This window comes from Opisthorchis viverrini (assembly GCF_000715545.1).
Source record: "Opisthorchis viverrini unplaced genomic scaffold opera_v5_31, whole genome shotgun sequence".
NCBI classification, from domain to species: Eukaryota; Metazoa; Platyhelminthes; class Trematoda; order Opisthorchiida; family Opisthorchiidae; genus Opisthorchis; species Opisthorchis viverrini.
Window position 1 is genome coordinate 573,942 of NW_008751688.1, and position 21,124 is coordinate 595,065.

General features: G+C 44.6%; 1 protein-coding gene across 1 annotated transcript in view; it reads right to left on the reverse strand.

Moving 5' to 3' along the window:
* Positions 1 to 13,633: 13,633 nt before the first annotated feature.
* T265_13041 (hypothetical protein) overlaps positions 13,634 to 21,124 on the reverse strand; it is a gene marked incomplete at both ends in the record, with an annotated part of 39,079 nt that continues 31,588 nt past the window's right edge. Inside the window, 2 exons of the mRNA XM_009166885.1 lie at positions 13,634 to 13,771; positions 20,656 to 20,998. Of these exons, the coding sequence (XP_009165149.1) occupies positions 13,634 to 13,771; positions 20,656 to 20,998 (481 nt within the window). The remainder of the gene's footprint in view (positions 13,772 to 20,655; positions 20,999 to 21,124) is intronic.

A 21,124-nucleotide genomic window follows, 5' to 3' on the forward strand; every position in this document is an offset into this window, starting at 1 on the left:
TATATACGAAAGTACGCATGACTATTGGTTTTCTCTCCTTTATGGAGCGAGAAATTAAAAAAACAAATAGTGAGTAGAAAGTGCTGTGCACAGGAAACGTTAACGTTCAATATGAAAATACAGAACAGAAGAAGGTGGAATTCACTTAGTAGCACAACAGAAGACCAAGCAAATGAGTGCTTATCATCACATATTTCATTTCGTACCGCTCATAATTTGGATTTCGAGGTTCACTTCGAAGTTTTGGAACTCTAACCCTCATCACATTTAAGAGGCCAACTAACGGTTCACCTGCCAGTCGACGAGACGACCGTCTCATCCGCACTACTGTTTTGGCAACCATGGCGATAGCGTAGGCGGGTTTTACAGAGCATCCAAGCAAAACCGACATATGCTAATTTTAGACGTCATTTATTTCACATCCGACCACACATAGAGTATTGCTCAGCCGTGCTGCTAGATTCACACGATGAAAATCACAGCAATGAACTTCCAGTTTGGAAAGATGGCTGACAGTGCCTCTGAAACTGTGAAAGTAATTGGATAATTCAAATATCTATGAGAAAGGTTAGCTAATCAACCTGCTTATTGGGAGAAAGTTGCGGCACAGTCAGCCAGAAGATAACTTACAGATATTTTGAGCTCTGTGTGTGGACTGCTTACCATAATGACTCACCAGTGTCGTTGAATAAGAAACCGTTTTCCTTGTGGAAACTATTTTTCAGCGTCTCTGGATATAGACGCTAACGACTGATCGTGCTCTGTATTTCACATACTTCGTGGTCCTCGAATATTATCATTTTTCTAGGTCGTTGGGTACTGATGTATTTCTTTAATATCTGAACGCAATTCAAGCGGTGTAGGAAGACTGTATAAAATCCACAGACAGTCCACTACTGGTAACGTATCGTTTGAGGCTAATCCGGTAGGCACAGTCTCCAGAGGTTGTGGCATCAATAAAAAATCTAAAAGGCATTTTGATCGCAAGTAGATGAGATAGCTGCTCGAGTTGGGTATTGATTGTCATGACTTCTAGGGAGCTGCGCTTAATTGGTGCAGACAGAGAGTAGTCCGTAGTGAGCAGTTTGTCAGTTTTCGGCAGTCCTCCCGTGCTATTTCAATCCAAAAACCGGAAGAAATTTTTCAGACACCTCGTCAATGACATCTTGAGATAGCCTGTGCTACGCGCCCTGCGCTGAAGAATACCAGTGTTGTACGGAATGCGGGGAACTCCATCCAGCTTACATTTACAGAAATCATGCATACGTGTGAGCCTAGAACGAGAATTCATCTATTCTTTTCGCAAACTGCCCCTAGGAGTTACTTTATTTCCATGACGTAATCATCGGCCTGAGACTTGAGGGCACTGTATACAAAAAACCGACGGTATGGTAATCACCAGTGATCTAAGCTTAGGAACTCCAAATGCAAAGCCTTGCAGCAGGCCAAGGCGGAATGATGTGTGAATGTTCTTGATGTTGTGTACTGTTTAAGTTGGAAGTACATTCTCCTGATGTAAATACTGGGGAGCAGGTCCTCTGCTGTTAAACTTCCAAAGTCCAAAGTTCTTCACCTTGAAGTGTTTGGACTTTAAATTCCATCCCACTTACGAGGTCAACAACCCGTCGTTGTTGGTTGGCAGTGCAACGGTCACCTACTTACAACTGGTTTGACAACCGCTGTGATAGCGTAGGCGGTTTTGCACTGTATACAAACCGAGTCAGTTGAGCGGTATCGTGGATAGCAAATTTGGGCACCCTTTATTTTCTGTCTCTCTATTTCTCACCGTTGTCTATGGCGACTGAGCTTTACTTGACATTGTTGTCAGGATGAAAAAAGAAAGAATCATTACAATAGCCTTTTAACAGAGTAACATGCCTGAAAAATAGTTTTATTGAGTCGGGAACCCTTCTATGGGAAACATCCTGAGGATACAAAAAGCTAACAAAAAGAGTATTGTTGATTCAATCGAGGTGGAAATGATTAAAAGCGACTGAACAATTGTTGTTTTAAAGAGGTTTTCGTAAACAAGTTCCGAGGAAACCCCGAGTGGGCTACATTTATTTGGAAATTCACCACCAACCAGTAAAGGCTTTTGCCCCTTGAATAGATTTATTTGAAGGTCCACTTAAGTGCACATCGAAGATTGTTTACATTGTTGTATTTCCATACTTCGATTCCTTGTTTCCTGAATGCTACCTTTAAGTGCGCAACTGAGTTCCACAGATAACTCCAAGGATTTACTTTGGTGTTACCGCGAAAGCATTCGTCCAAGATTCGAGGAGACTGTACACAGACAAATAAATAATGCAGCAATCATAAATTCACGAAGGATAGTGGGCAGATGGTTTTTCCGTCTGCGTAGTTTGTACAGCCGCGTTAGAGTCAAGCAATAACCAACTTCGAATTTACGAACTCAAATGCTGTTAATTACATCAAACAAATTCGCCATCTTCCTCATCCTCAACCCATGACCAGGTAATTTAAGGAAACCTCCTGGAGGTGGATGCGGAGAAAAGGTTTCTGGGTAAATTGAGCCTGCCAATCCAAAATGATAACTAGAACACACACAAGGCTCAGTTGTCGTGTGAGGCGGAGTGCGACTCATTGTCCGAACTATGTGTGGCAAAACGATGCGGGTCTGGTCGTGTATTATAACCGATCAATAGGGATGGCGTTCAGATATAACTTCATTGCTGTCAACACTGAAGCGCTTTGTCGTAATCAGTCCACAGAATGAATGCGGGTGTAGAAGCAGCCCGACTGCTGTTGTTACTCTTCTACCTGACTTCCACTCTAAACCAGGCTTGTCGGAGGACTATATAGGAAGTAAACCTAAGTCAATGAAAGAAGTGGTTGACTGTAAAGGTTTTCAATGTTTAAAATTTCGACAGAAATCGCTGCATAGGTCACGCAGGGACATGCGCAGACTAGGGCGGACCAGTTGGAATGTCAAAGCAGCACTGGAAGTAAAGAAATCAGATTACCATTACGACCACAATGCCTTCAAATGGGTTGGCATCAGTCACCGAGTTATTAGGTGACTATGCGACAGTAATCGATGAACCCGAGTCAACTGATCGGATGTGCAGAAATGTGAGCTGCATGTCTGCATGACAGCGGATTGGGCAGTGTGCTTGATCCCTTCGATAGAGGCCCGCAATAACCTTGTCACACCAAACATCCGACATGGTATTTTACTGTCTCAATCGAACTTCACAGCCCAAGTTCCTCTTCGTTTTCTACCGAAGTCTCTTAATGCCATTTTCATGTTTCTGATGTGTTATGTTGGATATATTACCTGATAAATTTCCTGTACAGTGTCACCACCGGGAAGAATACATCCCCTCGCGTGAAGCTGTCTGGTAAGCACATGTCAGTCTTTTATAAGGAAGAAAAAACTTAGTGGAACGAATGCGTTATCGTGCGGCAGGCATCCTTTGTGGCGTATGCCGAGTGGTGGAATCTCTCTATCTAGTAGAATCTATCAGTTAACATTGCGTTTCGCCCCACATATGTAGGCATTTATTCTCACACTGACTCAAAACACTCCCTGCTCGGTCCACCAGAAGACCCACAGTGCAACATTGCTTCATTTACCTTCCACGGATGCTACGGTTGGATCCATTAACCTGATATAACAATAAGTCAATGCGGACACTGTCAAATATTTGTTATCATTCTTCTGTGTGATACGATTTATCCTACATTTTGGAGGACTAGGACCTCATGCCAAGCAGATACAAATTTTTACCAGTCCCGAGGGTAACATTCTGGCTGTCCGCAAAGGAGCATGGTAGACAGTTTGTATCTTCCTTTTGGAGCCGAAGAGGCAGAGACCTGTCACAAGAAAGCCTTTCAAATCCGGTCGTGTTTTACTCACTCGTAATCCACTGCTAAGGTTCACACGTCCGAGATAAGCGAACGAATGCCTTGGCGGATCCGAGTATTTGGGGTTAATTAGTTTCCGGTGCTTGTTTGCCTCAGATCACTGCTGAGATCAGCTTGCTGGTGTTTAGCTCTGGCTGGCATCTTAGGGGCCTAGTATGACTACCGGTACCGATCAGATCGCTAGCACGTGTTCTCCGACATTCCGACTGATGCGGCCTGAGCCACAGAGGTCAAGTGACCAAATGGACTCTGGTCTTGAGTGGAAATCAGTTGGTCATTTCACCCTATGGTCGCATCCCCACTACAGGTAGTGTGTAGGCCAAACTGTTGGTTTTTTCATTGCAAACATGTGGTGCTCCACCTAGTAAATAACCGCACATATTGCACGTGAATTAAAGAAAGTTGGCCCAGTTCCTGTTCAAATGATGCAAAAAAACTTGATTTGGCTAAACAGGACAAGTTATTGAGACTAATACGAGAAATACAACTATTTGCAAGTCACCATCAAGGTAGGAATGACAAACTGATGGGTTCAATCAACTGAAAAACTCTTGGAGATCGTTGGGAAGTCATTGCCTCAGAAAAGTTTGGAAGAAACAGTTAGACTTATTGCTGGGTGACGTTTCAGTTGTGATGCAGGCCATGTGATTAGGTTACATGGTTCGTTGAGCTCTAATGCAGACCGAGAGCCATGCGACAAGATTTTCTAATGATAGCGAAATAAATAATCAATTTCTAAACTCAAACAACCCTAGATTCCCACTCGCACTGTGATTTCAGCTTAATGAATTGTAGTGGTTTGCTTGACAGATTGGATCACAATGAGTTGCCGCACATAGACTTCTACAACCTCCTATTATCTTGGAGATGTTAGTTCCCTGAAAATTTGCAGTTTTTAATATGGTGTCATTATAGTAGTATATATGTAGTGTTTTGTACTCCTGAATCTCACATAAATCTGCAGACGGGACGTAAGGTTCCCAGGAGTTCGTCTCAGGAATATCCCATGCCACTGACCGTTCTACAGATTATGAAGCAAGGCCTTTTACCACATCCAGGAAATATAGTTTCCGTGACCTTTCATTTTCCATTGTCATCGACATTGGAATATCCAGGTCCTCCATGGTGAAACAGCCATCTCAAATAATGTTGCACAGTCTGCTTACGTTTAATCACCGAAGTCTAGCTAATCACATTTTGTATCCGTGGTTTGGATATCGCATGCATCTCGAGCTTTGTTAACAAATCTGGCCTCGTAACTGGACTTGCGGTTTCAATGCGGTGTTACCAGGTCTGGTCGAGAAATACCTCGATCCCTTAGTTCGGTCACTGATAGATAATCTTGCCGCTTTTGTAGTCAGAACGCAGTTACCTGAGTTGGAACGACCTATCGAATAGTACGAAGTGTTTCAAGACCTGAAATTTCAAAATCAGGCTGTCTGGCGCGGCATTTAGACGGTTAAATAAACTGAACGACCAGATGTATACTCTAAGTCCTATAGAAAATTGCAACCCATTTTAGTGTGCCTTCTAACGGTGTGCATGTTTTGGCGAACCGTGTAGATAGGTTTGATGAATGATTCGGGTTTAGTCAATGGTCTGTTCGCACAAGGCTTCCCAAAAGACAACATCGTGACAGGTTATTTCACACTAAGGGCCCACGCCTCCACAAGTTTACTTCAAAGAGCAAATGACTGGAGCAAAAAGCTCACCACCTGGAAGTGCAGTACCTAGCGGACGGGTATTAAGTGTCCTTTGACTGGAGCAACAGAGATCTCGGCACTTATGCGGATGGGTAGACGTTAGTTCATGTGCGAGTAGACAAGCCGTCATCTGGACTTCTGATAACTGCACTCCGGCATCGATCGGCACGTGAAATCTCCGGGCCGGCTAATGTAACGACAGATGGATGAAGAGGTTGGGCATGCGAAGTAATATGACCCATTAGATTCTATCGGTCCTGTGAACTCAGGGATTCTCGACAAGAAATGAGAGTGCCAATGCACACGTGCAAATAAAGGCACCCTCATGTGGAATCACATGATTATTTCATCCGTCTACAGACTCGGGCACGTGTGATAAGACATTGTGTTTTGATTCGAGTATCGCCAGTAGATGCACGTTATCATACAATGAACTTCTGACAGGACGTGTGAAGTTCCAAAAAGGCGCGTGTTTCAACTTGGAGTTGTACAGCTATATACATAAAAATAACTATACTTTCTAGCAATACGTATAGTATACCTGGTAGATTATGCCATTAGCCTGGGAAACCGACTGTGTGAGCCACTGCAACAATAGTCCAATCTTCTCTTCGCGAGATGGACGCAAAACAAATGGGTGGCGTCCAGAGATCGTCACTTTAAAAAATAGAAATAAACCGTATGGCTTGTTTGTACTCCAGTGTAGCTTCCAAGAGGGTTCACTCTTCCCAGTTTGAACTGCGAATTTTTCTGTCTAAGTGAATGACCACAACCCACACCATTTAGACATTACAGAGACACCATAGTATCCAGTTAACGAACTGAGAGGTGCTTGCGTCCTGCCTGGAACTCGTGGAACACGCTTGATAGAGACGTAGAGCAGACTGTAGTCCTCACAAAAAAGGGACTACCACCTGGAGGCTTGATGCTTTTGAGAATAGTCACTATCATGCACTCTCCACGGTAGTCATCTGTATACAAGAGGCTCTCATTCACGATGAATTATCATAGGTAGTATCACGCGAGTGTCACAGCATCCGCCTTGGTGCAAGCAATTTTAAGGAAAAAAGGAGTTAGCCGGAGTGTCTTCGATGCTCGTATATTCGCCCAATTCTTGAGAAGGACAAATTCGCTCTTCACTTTGACATGTTATCTCAACCACTGTGCGAACAGATCCAGCTGTGACGTTCACCTAACTCAGCTTGCTGGATAATGCCTCCTTGCTCTAGTCCAAGATACAATACACGAGCATCAAGTTTTGGTTGAGTCCAGTTCATTTCATTTGTTCAGCCTGTTTGTATGTACTATGAGTTACCGATGATGTTTCAGCAAATCGATCAAGGGTTACGCATTTGGGCGAAATGGGTCAGAACTGACAACCGCTCACCGAGGCAGGTGATGGTGGCCATTGTCAAATATAGCACGTAGTTAAAAAACATAAATATCAGTGCAATGCAGCAAAGATTTGAGTGTCCAGAGAAAGGCACTTTATTCAAGATGCCTCCACCAAAAACTGGAGAGGGGTGCCTACCAGGTTTCCGCCTTTATGAGCCAGTGTCTTTCCGCCGTAAACTCCTGTCTTTTGGGAAGTTGCAAGAACCAGACTTGTAACAATGAAAGATTCATTGAAGTACTGACCTATTACTTGCACAGGCAAACCACTGAAATTCTTTGAGAGCGTTCTCAAATGAAACAATCACCACTCTGTCACCTGAAGACTGCTTCCAGCTTGACTATCGGGAGTTGCATTCGATTATCCGTTCGACTGTTGCATTCTCAGTATATTCGATCGCTTCTTCAATGGGCAGCGATACCAAGGTGATTCAGTTATTTTTTCCTTAATGCTACAAAAATGTGTTTGACAGTATCAACAGAGGTTTATGGTTAGTTTTTTCTCTGGTGATAAGAAATTAAGTTTCTTCCGACTTCACAGACCCGCACCAGTGTATACACTTGGGTAGCCCAGATGCTACACCCCCTCCGACATACACGGGACTATTTTTCTCGCATCTTTCGTTTGCTTATTAGTAGCTAGCCCGGTGCAAACACCTTGATGATGAGACGCTGAAAGCTGATGTGATTGTGCAGACTGGACCTAACCTAAACATAATACAGCGTTCACTGTACTTGAAAAAGTGAGAATTTTTGAGAATAGTACACTAACTTGGCAATTATGGAGGCGTTCGATATTGGTGACCGTAAAATAAATACGTCTATAGTACTGTAAGCTTCTTGCACTCTTCTTGGCCAAATCTCCAGACAAATAGCGACTTGGAGTGAGAGATACCGAACGCCCTTGAGTAGTCCTTGTCGCAAAGAGAGAATACTGTGCTTTGCTTGTATGAGAAGTTTAACTTTAAGTTCCTAGAGATGTCATCTATATGGTCAACCACACATTACCAGTCAGGAGTTTCCCATCATAAAAATGGGCTAGCAGGCCAACGCGCAACAAAGTGCGGTTTCCTGGAAGCAGCAAGGAAAATGGTTGATAAAATTACAACTGCTGGTCTCCGCAATTCCCGGTTTCTCTGTAACTGGATAAGATATGCTACAGAAACTGGGGGATCTTATAGTGTCTTCCTGATTGTGCCGCCTTAAAGTGCAGCGAACAACGTGACGCGCGCTTCCCGTGTAGGGGTCCAGCATTGTAACCATCTGAAAATGTCGAAGATATCGTTTGGAAGTGTGACCAACGTGCGCTGCTTTGGCAAACAGCGTAAGTGTGGCCGATTGCGCAGTGCGATCGAATGGGATGGCCCTTGGATCGAAAAGTGCACGTCTGGTTTTTCTAATATACATATGACCTAGAAAAGTAGCTAGGCCCAAGGTGGCGTGAGACATTCGAACATAGACACTCAACTCGTATTCTTCAAGGTTGAACACCAAAAGATTCCGCGTGCATTATAAGCGATAGTTTCGATACGAAATCTCTGGATCACAGCCATCGACCGAAGCACAGAACAAACTTACTTCAATACGCCCCAAGTCTCGTGGTTTGAAAGTACACTGCCCATTGTGACAAGGTTGAAGATGCCGAGGTACACGATTGGAAATTCATTCAAATCTTGTTTGTAACCCTTGATGCGAAACTCATTTCCAATTTTCTGGATAATAGTGCACCATCTTTCTGATACAGCCGTGAGCTTAACAGAGATTGAAAACGCGTGAGCTGGCAGTTTAACCTTTTCTCATGGTAACCTTGAAGTGTCCAACCGGTTTTTTGAAATGTATAATTGTCAGGTCAACATATCACAGACGGTTGTGAAACGACTTATTTCACACTCGACAGGTTAGGCACCCTCTTGGGACATGCCAACGTTCCACTGAAACATCTTTGGATTTGTATCGGGATATCGTTATTTCCATACTGAGCGAACTCATATACACTAGTGTAACATTCAAGCATAAGTTTACAATTTTCCATCTGGTAGGGGTGCTTTCTGTGACGGGCCGTAACCAAGCTCTACGACGGAAAAGAACAGCACCATCTGACTGTTTGTACTGAAAATCGACTGAAAGTGAGTGTACGAGCCAAGTTGGTGTGCACACATCTCTCCGCCGGTTCTTGTGAAAAATCACTTTCGAGTACTGTCTCCCAAACGAACGTAAGAAATTCAGGTGCACGCACTGTAGTGGGACGAATGACCGGTTGCTTGCGAGTGCTATGCGCGGCCAAATGATCAGTTCAGAGAGATATCTGTTACAACGGGGGTGTTAGGTAGACGTAGTACTTATTACCACTAGAAAAACCAACAAAGTCAACTGTGCTGAAGTGAGGGGTTATTCGGAGGCAACAAGTAATCCTCCTCTCTCCTAGAACACAGGAGTGTCTAGTTTCATCATACTCTTTAATCTCGATTTCATTGACTTTTAGTTTTCAATGTCTGCTTTAGGAGCGACAAATCGAATTTCAACGACTTACGGAACAGGTCTGTTAGAGGTAGATTGACAGGAGTTCATAGTTCACATGTATTCCCAGTAACCCCCTGGCAGCTCGAACAATAACCAAGCAACTGTTGGTGTTTGGCCAGAGATTTTTTTCACATTCTTTGAATAAAACGAGGCTATCTACCCAACAGACTCCTTTCGGCAAAACTGTGTCAGGTGAAAACTACTTTGGGGAGATAAGGTAGAGACTTGATAGTGATGAATGATCCATACTCGGGAAATAGTAGCATTGACAGCTGTCGTCTGCCTGAATAGGGATGTGGAGACGGTCTGACCCGATCTTGCGATTTATTGTATTCAAATATCCGAGCTATTCGGTTCACTCCATATCCGTTCCTTCTCAATCCTTGAATCGATAACAAGGCGTTTTAACTAGTATGTAGTTATCAGTATGTGCTGTTGCTTTCAACGCGCAACACTCCCATTGGAATTCGATATCCACAGATGGGCAAAATAATGACGGCTGGAGCCAATACACAAGGTTTGAGTGATAATGGACTCCATTTTCGTATCAACAAACAAACTTCGATCTGATTAACAGATCGAAGAACAGCTTATGTCGAATACTGTACAGATGTCTGCTATCTTGGATGGATACTTTGCTGAGGTGACTTTTACCGTGAAGTGCGATCCCATGATGTCAAAGCTAGTGCAGCTTTGGCGATAGTCAACAAAAAACAATGTGTAACCCGAAGCTTATATATGCCTACGAAGCAACGGTTCATTCGAACCCTCTGTAAGGCATTGAAACTGACCGTATGACGGCGTACTAATCGATAGTTGAACAGCTTTCATGAATAGTACTTGAGAACTTGGACTAGACGAGTGAAAGACAAAAACTTTCTGACGGAATGGAGACGGTCGGCTTAACGACAGTCTATGCTGACCAGTTGCGTGCTGAATGGTGGAAAGCAGCACCCGAAGCAGCTGCTGCGTGGACAATTGGAGACAAAGAATCTGAGTTACGGAGGACTTCGCGAACTGAGCGGCCGAAACGCAAAGCACGACAGAATGCAAGGAGGGGATACAAGCTAGTGTTCACCAAATCAACGATCGACAAACCTGAGGAGCAGAAACGTGCAAGACACAAAAGCCCCCTAAGAGCCATCAAACATGGTGACAGAACTTGCTGGATCTGCTTCGACTGTAGCGGCGTTTGTATCAGTTTTGTCAGACTTATTGGTTAGCAACGAGGGCACAGTGATTCATGGGTGGATAAAGTATATCAGACCTGCGTCAGCTGGCTGAGGGTATCAAACAGCTAATAATGCATCGACCTTAAGTGACTTTCAGAAACCACCGCCGGACAGGGTTAAGAGGCCAAACCATCGTTAACCATAACAGGCCCTATGAGTGTGATCCAAGCTTGACACCGCGACAACGTCGGTCACCTTTACACTCGAAACCAAAATCAACTGCCTAGCTGTCTCCACAATAGTGTTTGAACAAAATATTTTGACATATTTTGGTGTGTGAAGCCTGGCAGGCTGCCAGAAGTGACTCTTCGTGACCAGTATCATCAAAACAATTAAACCACACCTTTGCATACGTGACCTTGGTTCGCTTGATCAACAGTACAAACTGCCAGTGTGTCCGAAGTGGACATCATTGAGTTTAACTGGTAATTGGTTCCTATTTTAGATCTGCAAGTAACCCACACTCACACTCTAAACGTTCCAGAGTGTCAGCATTACAACGGTGCCAGAAGTCAATTTTTGTGGCCGTTGCCGCACTGACCTAATAGTTCATTTGTTAACACTAGCCAGTCATATACTTTTCCTATGGGTGGTGCGGGCCATCCACATCGTACTATGTGGGTTTCGCCTGTTTAGCTGTCCCGGCTGGTTTATTAACTACGGGCCATCAGTTTCCATGCCAATGGATCTCACAACTGTTCCCTCCCGGACCCTCGAAACTGCATCCGATAAAGAACGTATTCTGGAGTATAGAGTACTTTGAGCGAATGTCGCCAAACATCGCTAGGTTGGTGCTCCTTCAACGGCATATATATACTCTTCGATAAATACACTCGAACTGGTTTTGACGGGAGAGTGACCTGAAAACCAGCTGAATCTTTCGTTTATGATATTTTTAAGCCTTTTATTATTATTTCGCGTATTACGTCTAAGAATATTCTCTTCTTGAAGAAAAGGCAAAGCCATACATGATTCGCCAAACTAATACAAACCCACATTAGACGGTGGTACCCAGATGGAGGACGGTAACGCGCAACAACCTTATTACAACAACCATCGGAAATGTTGAGAGCGGTGACTGGTTTTCACGAGGTTCTGAGTCAGGCATCTTCTTAGTGCGGTCGGAGACGCAATGATCGCTTTTTCTTCCACCAGGTAACTGATCCAATGGGTGTATCCAGGACCAACTTCTCGCACTGTTACTTTACCAGCAAGCCGTCGTCGCCAACGGTCGTGAAACCGATTCTAGGTCTTCTGAGTTCCAATAAAAACTGGATGATGTATCCCGCACGACGATAAATCTGGTTATTTGTTTGATCTGACAGTATGCAAACGCCCACCAACTCACAGTTACGGATCACCTGAAGGAAACATTCGCGCTTCTAAGAGAGAAGGATTAGTGTGGGTATGGATATGATATGGTTAGACTAGTCACAGCCTTGGGTTTCCTATTATTAGCACTAAGTTTTCCGCCAGTACTCGTCAATTCACGTTTGGCTGCGATAACCCATGGACCTGGAGTGCAGTCAAACCATAATACTGCTTTTTAATAACCACTTCTCGAACGGAACGAAAGCGATGCGCGCCTACTACCAGATACAACGGTTTCGGCTGTGGGTCACGCCTGAGTTTCCGTTGATCTCTATGCGCTGGCAGGAGCATTGTCTCGACGTTTACACGAATAAATCAGTATGCATGACAGCATAGTCATCGCACAAGTTGGGTTTAGAGTAGCACTCTCACAGGTCATCTACCATCAGATTCTTGTGACGAAAACCGAACACAGGTGTCATTCGAGGGCTTTTGTGACAGAACTTTACTGTGAAGGTCAGAGGCCTCTGGCAAAGCATGTTCTGCTTCTATGCTATAGACATGTTAGGTGAAGTCCACAGTCCATACCGGAAATAGCTGGTTAGCAAAGATAAGTCGCCTGCTCTGTAGCGGGATGGTATGCCTACTTACATCACTGGTGTGATTCCATTTCTTGAGCTTGTCACAAAAGTTAAAGTTCCTAGGAATGAGCATGTTTCTTATTTGGGTGCGATCAGGTTCATCCAAACCCACAGCTAAAGTTATGACAAAACGAACAAACAGACCTAGCTGGATGATTTTGAGTGGTTCCTATGGGTTCGAGCACCCGCTTACATACAGACACACTAACAGTCATCAAGTTGTACGCCAGTAGTCACAGCAGTCGGCACACAAATGATCGCGACGGTGTCCCCTGAACTAAAGCACACACGCAGAAGGGTTGCACTACTGTTGTTCGTTTGTACAAGTTAACCTAGTTGTTTTAGTGTTACTCAAGTCTAATTGTCCACGCTCTTTGAGGGCAGAGTGAAGCTGCAAGCACATAAAGTGAACGTCAGTCCCAACTAGCCCTGGTGATTTACTTAACATAGTCCAATAGATTTTCCCCTAAAGTTTCAAAGCCGCACAGTTCAGCAACTGGTACAATGAACCCTTGCAAAAAAGATCCATCGAAAGACAGGTAATCCGTTGGAGAACCCGCGAAAACGTTCCCAGTCACGAAGAGGACCCCAATTGTAATCTAATACACCCTTCCCCGTATTTCTCTAGTTTAGAGATTCCATAATTCATTAGAATTGTCATCACTATTTTAAAAACGCACGAATGCCGGTGAAAAGAAACCACACTGCTTTTTCTCAGTAGGCTGACCTGGAAGGCAGAATTAGACATTGAGCGCCACACACGGATAGCAAACGCAAAAACGACGGGATAGAGCTAAGCAGAGACATCAAAAAGACATTTCTCATTCACCATCAACATGTAGAAATTAAACAAAAAAATACAAGTCTGTAAGCGAACAGAGAATAGCATCCAAAGAAAGTCCACGCATGGCACAACCGTCTTGACTGTTTGAACGGCTTCAATCTAGCCTGATGCCACAGGCGGCATGGATAGCTGACTTGGTTCATCCATGCCTAATAGACTGGCCGGCCCACCATGGCCGCGCGAAATCTCACTCAGCGCAATCCATCCCCCTTCAAGAGTTTGCTTCCATAAAGTGACCTATGGAAGATGACAGAGACGAGATTCCCACAAAATTAGAAGGCACCAATTAAAATAACGTAGATAAAGGTAACTGAAACGGATACGGAGTAGCTGGGACGTGAAAAGTCTTGTCGAAAAGCTAGCTACATAGGTTGAGAAGTGGTAACGACAGGGTTCGAACAACCCTGTGAAAATTGTTTCAGGAAAACTACAAGAAGAGGACGTTTCCAGTAGCGAGGAGTGGGTGTAAATAAATCACCACACGAATGTACAAAAAAAATGAATTGGAAGTACATAAAAAGTCAATACACGCAGTTGATACAAGAAGTATTGAGTCAGAAGTAGAAACAAGCATTGTTTTGTGACTAGCACCAAGGGACACTTATACAATAGAATCGACTTCTCAAAAAATTATGAAGTGCACTTCTGTTCACAATGAGCACTAGATTCAAAGAGAAAGCGCTGATCCTTGTCGGCCTCGTTTCCCAGTTAGGGAATTTGACAGGTGTGTGTGTGTGCACAACTCGACTACCGGGCGCTTCAGAGTATGAGACTGCCAACCGAATCACAACCAGTTGTCCATAGAGAAAGAGGCAACGGATATTGGAAACAGTGGGATCACTACGATGTGAATTAATCAACGAAAAATATCATCAAAGCCTTAGCCACATTTAGCTGGTTGTTGACCGTTGTTTCGGAGAAAATGATGGGTTCCAGCAAGAAGCGAATAACCGCCTGTTTAGAAGTGAATACAAATTTAGCCATCAATATTCTCCTTCACATCAAACGCAACCATCCAGGAACGAGGTCACCGTATTTGCGTGCCTTTATTAGGAAAGTGCTGTGCCGAGTAGTCAGGTGCATGTACGCAACGAGTGAAAAGTGCATGCAACATTCAACGAGGCCATGCGTTTCACGTGCGAACAACAGCTGCTGACGATCACACTTCTCGGACAAAAGAACGGGGACAAGCTGTTCGGAAGTAGCTGGCGTAAGATGCAATGTTAAGCTGTGAATTGTGCGGAACTCGTCGTCGGCCGCGGGCAGCTGCGATTACCACACGAATCAAGCCAGCACACTAAAGTAGCCAAATACTCCAAAACTGACGTCGGGTTGACTGATTTTCTATGTGTGCAATGTCATGCGCAGTAGCTGGCATAGAAGGCTGGGGGACGTAGTAAAATAATAAAATAAATAATCGTTCACCTGTAGCACCCTTTCGGTGCCTACTAACCATGCCACACAAAGGAGGCACGAGGGCTGGGATACTGCCAGGTCGCCCAAGCCTAAACAGAGGAAGTCGAGAAGCAGAGGTCGGGTTCGAATCACGGGACGTCTGGTCAATAAAGTCGTGCTCTAACCACTTGGTCCATCTCCCCCCCCCCCGGGGGGACGTAGTACGACTGTGCTGGGATAGGGAGGGAGTGCAAATATCCCCCCTTATTCACTGGTAGGTTTTTCAAAAAACAATCACAAGAAGCTTCAGGTGCATTTATTTTCATCGGCCCGGCTCAAAGCTGGAATTCGGAAAATTCTAGCTGAGTCAAGCATAATATGCTATATAAGTGAACGCGTACGTGAGCTAAACAGAAGTTAGCCATGAAGCGATGCAGTAGTAGCATCCTTTCAACGTATGGCTGCTTGATAGCTGCAGAAAGCAAAAGCGACGGGATATTCCTGAGTTGTTATCACCCAGCCAAGAAGTCAGAACTGGACGCTTATCGCAGACCTGTCAATCATGTGGCTGCGCAAAATGCAATCTCAAGCAATTGTTGCTATACGATTGTGGAGCTATGTGGATCGACCAACCCTAATTCCTGGAGGGAGAGGGTTGTAAAAAGTGAAATCAGAGAGAATGCATGGCGAATTGATGCGGCCGCCTGAAGACCGACTACCTAGCCCAGGAGGTTGAAGTGCCGAACGAAGTAAAGCACCTACAGGTTTGAACGGAACTACCTCCTGTCACCTGATAGGAAGGGATGGATTGCCATCATGTTGAATTTCGGTTGGTTGCATTTTGTCGAAATCACTGGGACCTGGGTATAATGAGAACGTCCACAAACGTGTATGAAAAAGTAGGTAAACGGTAGACGAAAAAATCAAGTACAATACCAGGAAGAAATAAGCTGCACTCACCAACTTGTAAAAATGCAAGTGTTGTGTGCAAACAATTTCGTGATGAGGTTGCGTGACCTTGCCTCAACATACATAATCTATATATAGAATCGTCCCCGAAATGGGTGTTGTCATACTCTACAAAATCTGAGCCTGATTTGAGCATCATATCTCATCACCAAGGGAAGACTGACAGTCGATAATTGAACTGCTGCAAAATGTAAAGTACTCCATAAGGATCGCAGCAGTACAAATCGTACCATCTGGCGAGGTCGATGTGAATAATTTCCGAGAATAAAGTGAGTCCGAAAATTCGGTAACACTGGTTTTGCAGCCGCATTATTCAGATTTAAGCATGCATTTGCAAGATAAGGTTCCCAATGACGAAAGGCGTTAAGAATACAAACATTCCCGACTCGGCCATACTCCATATGGGCATTTTGACTTGACCAAGCTGATCAAAATAGAGCAGCCGGAAAGTTGAAAATGAATCGACCAGTTTCAAAAGGGCCCCTAGCCTATATCCAGCTGTTTTGAAGTGTCATCAATGGGTAGTTTGAACGCATCCAAAAGGAGTCCATATTCCAGTAGCATGGTTTCAACCCTGGATGTAGTCAAAATACTATCGGATAACCGATCAACCATTTGTTTTGGATTTCCGTCACTCAAATGTACCTATGAAGACAACTGTGTCGTACTTAGTCCGCTGATGACAAGTGAGCATGCGTCGATCCGCTGAGGCCACCACCAGTTCAAGGGATAGAAAGTTCACAATTTGCACACACGTGCAAATGAATTTAGACCGGGCACACTCATCGCAGCGCTTACAAGTTGATTTGTCGATGTCTCGCCAAAGTAACACTGGCAAATCGGCGAACTACGATATTGATCAATCTACATGCATACCTTCGAAGATTTTCAGATGGGCAAGGCAAACGTAATACACGGCCGACCACACAGACCGGTCTGTGGGCGAACATGCTATATTTAGGGCTGATATGAAATTGCTTCACACAGCGCACAAACCATGAGACCGATTATTATGAAAATTGAAGTGTACGTGAAAATCTAGATTTTGTACAGTCAAGTCACAGAGGTTTAAATCTCGGTTAACCGAAGCACCCTGCTTCCGGGAGAGTTAGGGGACTCCAGGATTAACCGAGTGCATCCTCCCTCACGTGATCGGATATCGCGTCATGATATATTAACCGCGACTAAGACTTACTGGTTGACAAAAATACCTTTTCAAGTTCATTCATGTCTGAACAACTCATGAGACGTCTTAAGGACTAGTCATACACAGTGCTACAATTCAGTGCAGTGAAAATTCACTTGTTTGAGCGAAGGATTGCTCGATCTTAATTGACTCTAAACGGTCATAGCAGCAGCCTCAATCATAGAAATAGTGAGTGTTGTGCTTAAACACGAATGACGACCGACCGTTTAACCAGCGACAGTGTTTTTTGAAAAGACACCTGTGGCGCGCGAATCAGTGTCTGTGCAGCTACTAATGATGAGGACTGACTTGCTTATCAACGTCCCAATTCCTACCTGGGGGATTTGTCGTGGAATCCCAGCTTTTCGAGGTCTGGTGTTTTACGCTATCTCTGACACGCGTGCAGCCACAACAATACTAGTGATATTACCTTCAAAGGACGAGATGTCATCAGTAGTGTGTCTCATCATCGACTCAAGTTTCAGCGCGGTTACTAGGGCTGTGCGCAACCGCTGTCGAGACCAGCCAATTCACGTGCTTCACGCCATCACGTGACAGTGCGACCTTGGCCGGGAGCGAATGAGATAGGTGGGTAGGCTGAAAGCGTGGGCTAAGCAGTATGGAAGGCGGGGCGGCCTGACACGGAAATCAGCAAGCAGGCGGGGGCGACGATGAATCATCCAAGATGTCATTCGGAAACTTGAAATGGTGGTAACATCCTTGGCCTAAATGAGTGTGAACATCACACCCAGACGAAGGATGTACGAACGCGTCAGGTCACAGCCGCAGTCGAACTGCGAACAAAGGCCAGTCACGTGGTGCCTGGGGCGTGCTGTAAACGTGCGAAGAACAGAGACAGGGTGTGATCCGACACTGCTACGCGTTAGGTCGAGCGGATGGAAATCAAGACGATTTACTGAGGTTGGTGGGATTCAAACGAGCTTTGATTCAACATTCTTCAGGACGAAACCGGTAGCTGACCAAAGGCAAGTCGCGGCATTCTGCGAGCCTTTTTGATGGGAAAACTTCAAAAGTGCTTTCGTTTGCCATCCATTGAGGGCGAATTTGCTAGGTGAATGGACTATTCGCTGGGGACTGATTCATAGGACTTCTTGTCCATGTGACCCTGAACGGTACAGTTCCAGTGGACGCAGGTTCGGTGGCCGCCAGAGGGATTTCTGGAAAGCATCAAGGCCTACCCATTTGTGGGTGGAGTCCCGTTTAGGTATTTCGCTATCAACATTGTGGAATATGCTTCAGCTCCGCCTTGTAGGAAATGCATAGAGAGCAGCCGTTCCAGAGACAATTTATTCGAACAACAACCGGGCACACTTAAGTAGATCCGAACACCTTTATGAATTGAGCGTTTCCTCAGTAATGTGAAGATCAATGATTGGGACTCCATATCATGTGCAGACCATTGGATTGAAATAGCTGAGCTTACTGACCGGAAGGTCCATGGTTCGAATCAACAAGCTTTTTCATCTTGACTGCTCCTGTCTAGGCTTGGGCAACCAGACAGTATCTCAGCTTTCTTGCTTCCTCCGGGAGACATGGCAGGTATGCATCGAAATGATGTTACGGTTGAACTATTATTATCAGGTTGGTTGATAAGGTTGATCAGGCTGTTAACTCTTATTTACAATTATCGGATCGAAAATTCACTACTGTTGAAAGGAAGAAGGCATTCGCTGCGGAGTTATCTATTAGAAAATGCCAACTGACCAGTTACAGACTATTGGACAGGGAAGCAAAACTCTCATGTGCATCTTGTTTACAAAAACTGAACATTCATCTTCTTTTGAATGCGTCTTCCTGAACTCTCCTGGATATTCAATGACTGTTGCTCAAATCCAAGCAAATGCTACAAAGCGACTACACAAATTGCGCAATAGATATCCTTTTTCAAGAAACGCAAAACGAATTTAAAAGAAACATACTACTCGCATGCCTTTCCCATCAGTAGTATCACCGTTACACTGTATCTGATCAACTTTTACACATCATCTATCACTCATCAAAAACTCAGCAAAAGTCTTCAGCAGAAATGGTTGAACGACTATGCATAACCTTAACTGCTTTGAATAGTGACATTAAGCCTCGATCTGCTAGAAATATTCCTCAACTGGATTGCTATCATGTTCTCGATAACTTGAAGACTTAGTTTCTGATAATTTTGATGGCAACAATGGAGTAGTCGGCTCGCTTTGCATGCCGGTGACTGGAAATCGACGACGTTGCTGCATAATATGCAAAACAGAGTAATTGATGCGTTCATGAACAGCATGCTCAACCTTCAAAGTCGACCCCTTCACTCATGCTTTGACCACCATCGGTCATTTCTGAACAGAAATATTGTGCTTATCGATTCTTGTTATTGACAAGAGATGGATTCCACCACGAATGCAGATCCGTGTATTTGTGCACCAAGAAAAACGCTCAGTCGACCTGGAGTGCTGCATGTACTGATAACCAACAATGCAATTTGATCTCACTGACAGATCGGTTAAGGGGCGTTGCCTGCCGTCATATGCACGTGGCACCCAGGTGCCCAGCTGTTCAGGTCCAGAATTCTGCGGTGCCGATAGTCGCCTGATGTAACGTACCAACGTACCCATGATCTGCGACGCCAAACATTCAGAGTTATTGACAGTGACTGTAACATGCAGGGAAGATGTGTTCGACATAATGCATCTGACTTTTTTATTATTAAGACACTAAGTCAAGTATTCCTTGTTTTTCTATCATAAGATGTTTGGAGCGCGTGGTCAGTCTACGACACCAGAAACGTGATGGATGTGGTCGTTGTAAGCAAATTGCTTGTCTTATTCCATTATATTTAGCACCGTGTGACCATTGACCTTGAGAAGTGTGTAATTCTGTGTGCACCAATATACACATGCTTGTGAGTACGATTTATGCGTAGCGGCATATTGGCTATTACTGAAGTCCGTAGATGTGTAGTGCATTCACACAGAGCGGAGCATCACATTTTCACATGGTCCCTCGCCGAGGTCAGCTTGAGAGGACGAGCAGCGATTCCTAGGATCCGTGAACTATCGGGTGTAGGTTAAAATCGTCCCACTGAACACAGGCATGAAACTAGTCCGAACAGACTAAGTGTATGTGTGGTGGACTTGCGCGTGCGCACGCAAAACTGTCCCGTGTCGTCTCAAAAGCAAACATCGTCTCTCCGGCCTGGTTGTCAGCGTGGGTCCCACATGGCGTTTCAGGTACGTCGTCATAGCGACATAGAAAACAAATTGAAAATCAGGACAGACGGATCACTTGTCGAAAACCGGCTCAGACGGCTAGTTACGGGGAGACAGACGTAGAGGTGGCACAAATGAACACTTGCTTTTGCTTGCATATGCGTCAAAATCCTGCTTAGTGGACAAAATGCAGTTGCATTCATGTGGTGGCGGTAGCCACACCGACAAACCTAAGCAAAATGACAGTGGAAATCCAACGACGAGGTTAAACAGTCTACTGAAAAATGATTCTCCGAGAAAAATCAGCGAGGAAACTTTGTCATACCGCATAAACACGGTGAACGGGCAACGGCGCTCACTTTGTTGTCTCCACCGGAAACAGCCAAGATATTACCCGTGATGGACCAGGACACATGCCAAACAACATCTGCATATGTATTTAATACGACCGGAGACCAACTTGTTCCGCCCGGGCGGTGCACATAGTCTTTCGGATCCACTGTTGCACCCATGTGGACAGCACCAGGTTCGTCCAGACCCACAGATACCCACACAATTACGCGTCCGTCTTGACCACAGGAAGCGATCATTTGACGAGCCACATTCAAACTCGGTGCCCAAGCGACATCGCGAACCCAATCGGAATGGCCCTCTAGACGGGTTTCTTCGATCCATTCTGTGGTTCCGGAGGCGGTATCCTCACTGTCATATGTAAGACAAAAGAGTGGCAGCATTTGAAGTGACTCAAGAGCTACTCCAGAAATGTGACGAGTATCAACCTGAACTGAGGCACCCATTAATCTGACCAAGATACTCGAGAGCACACAT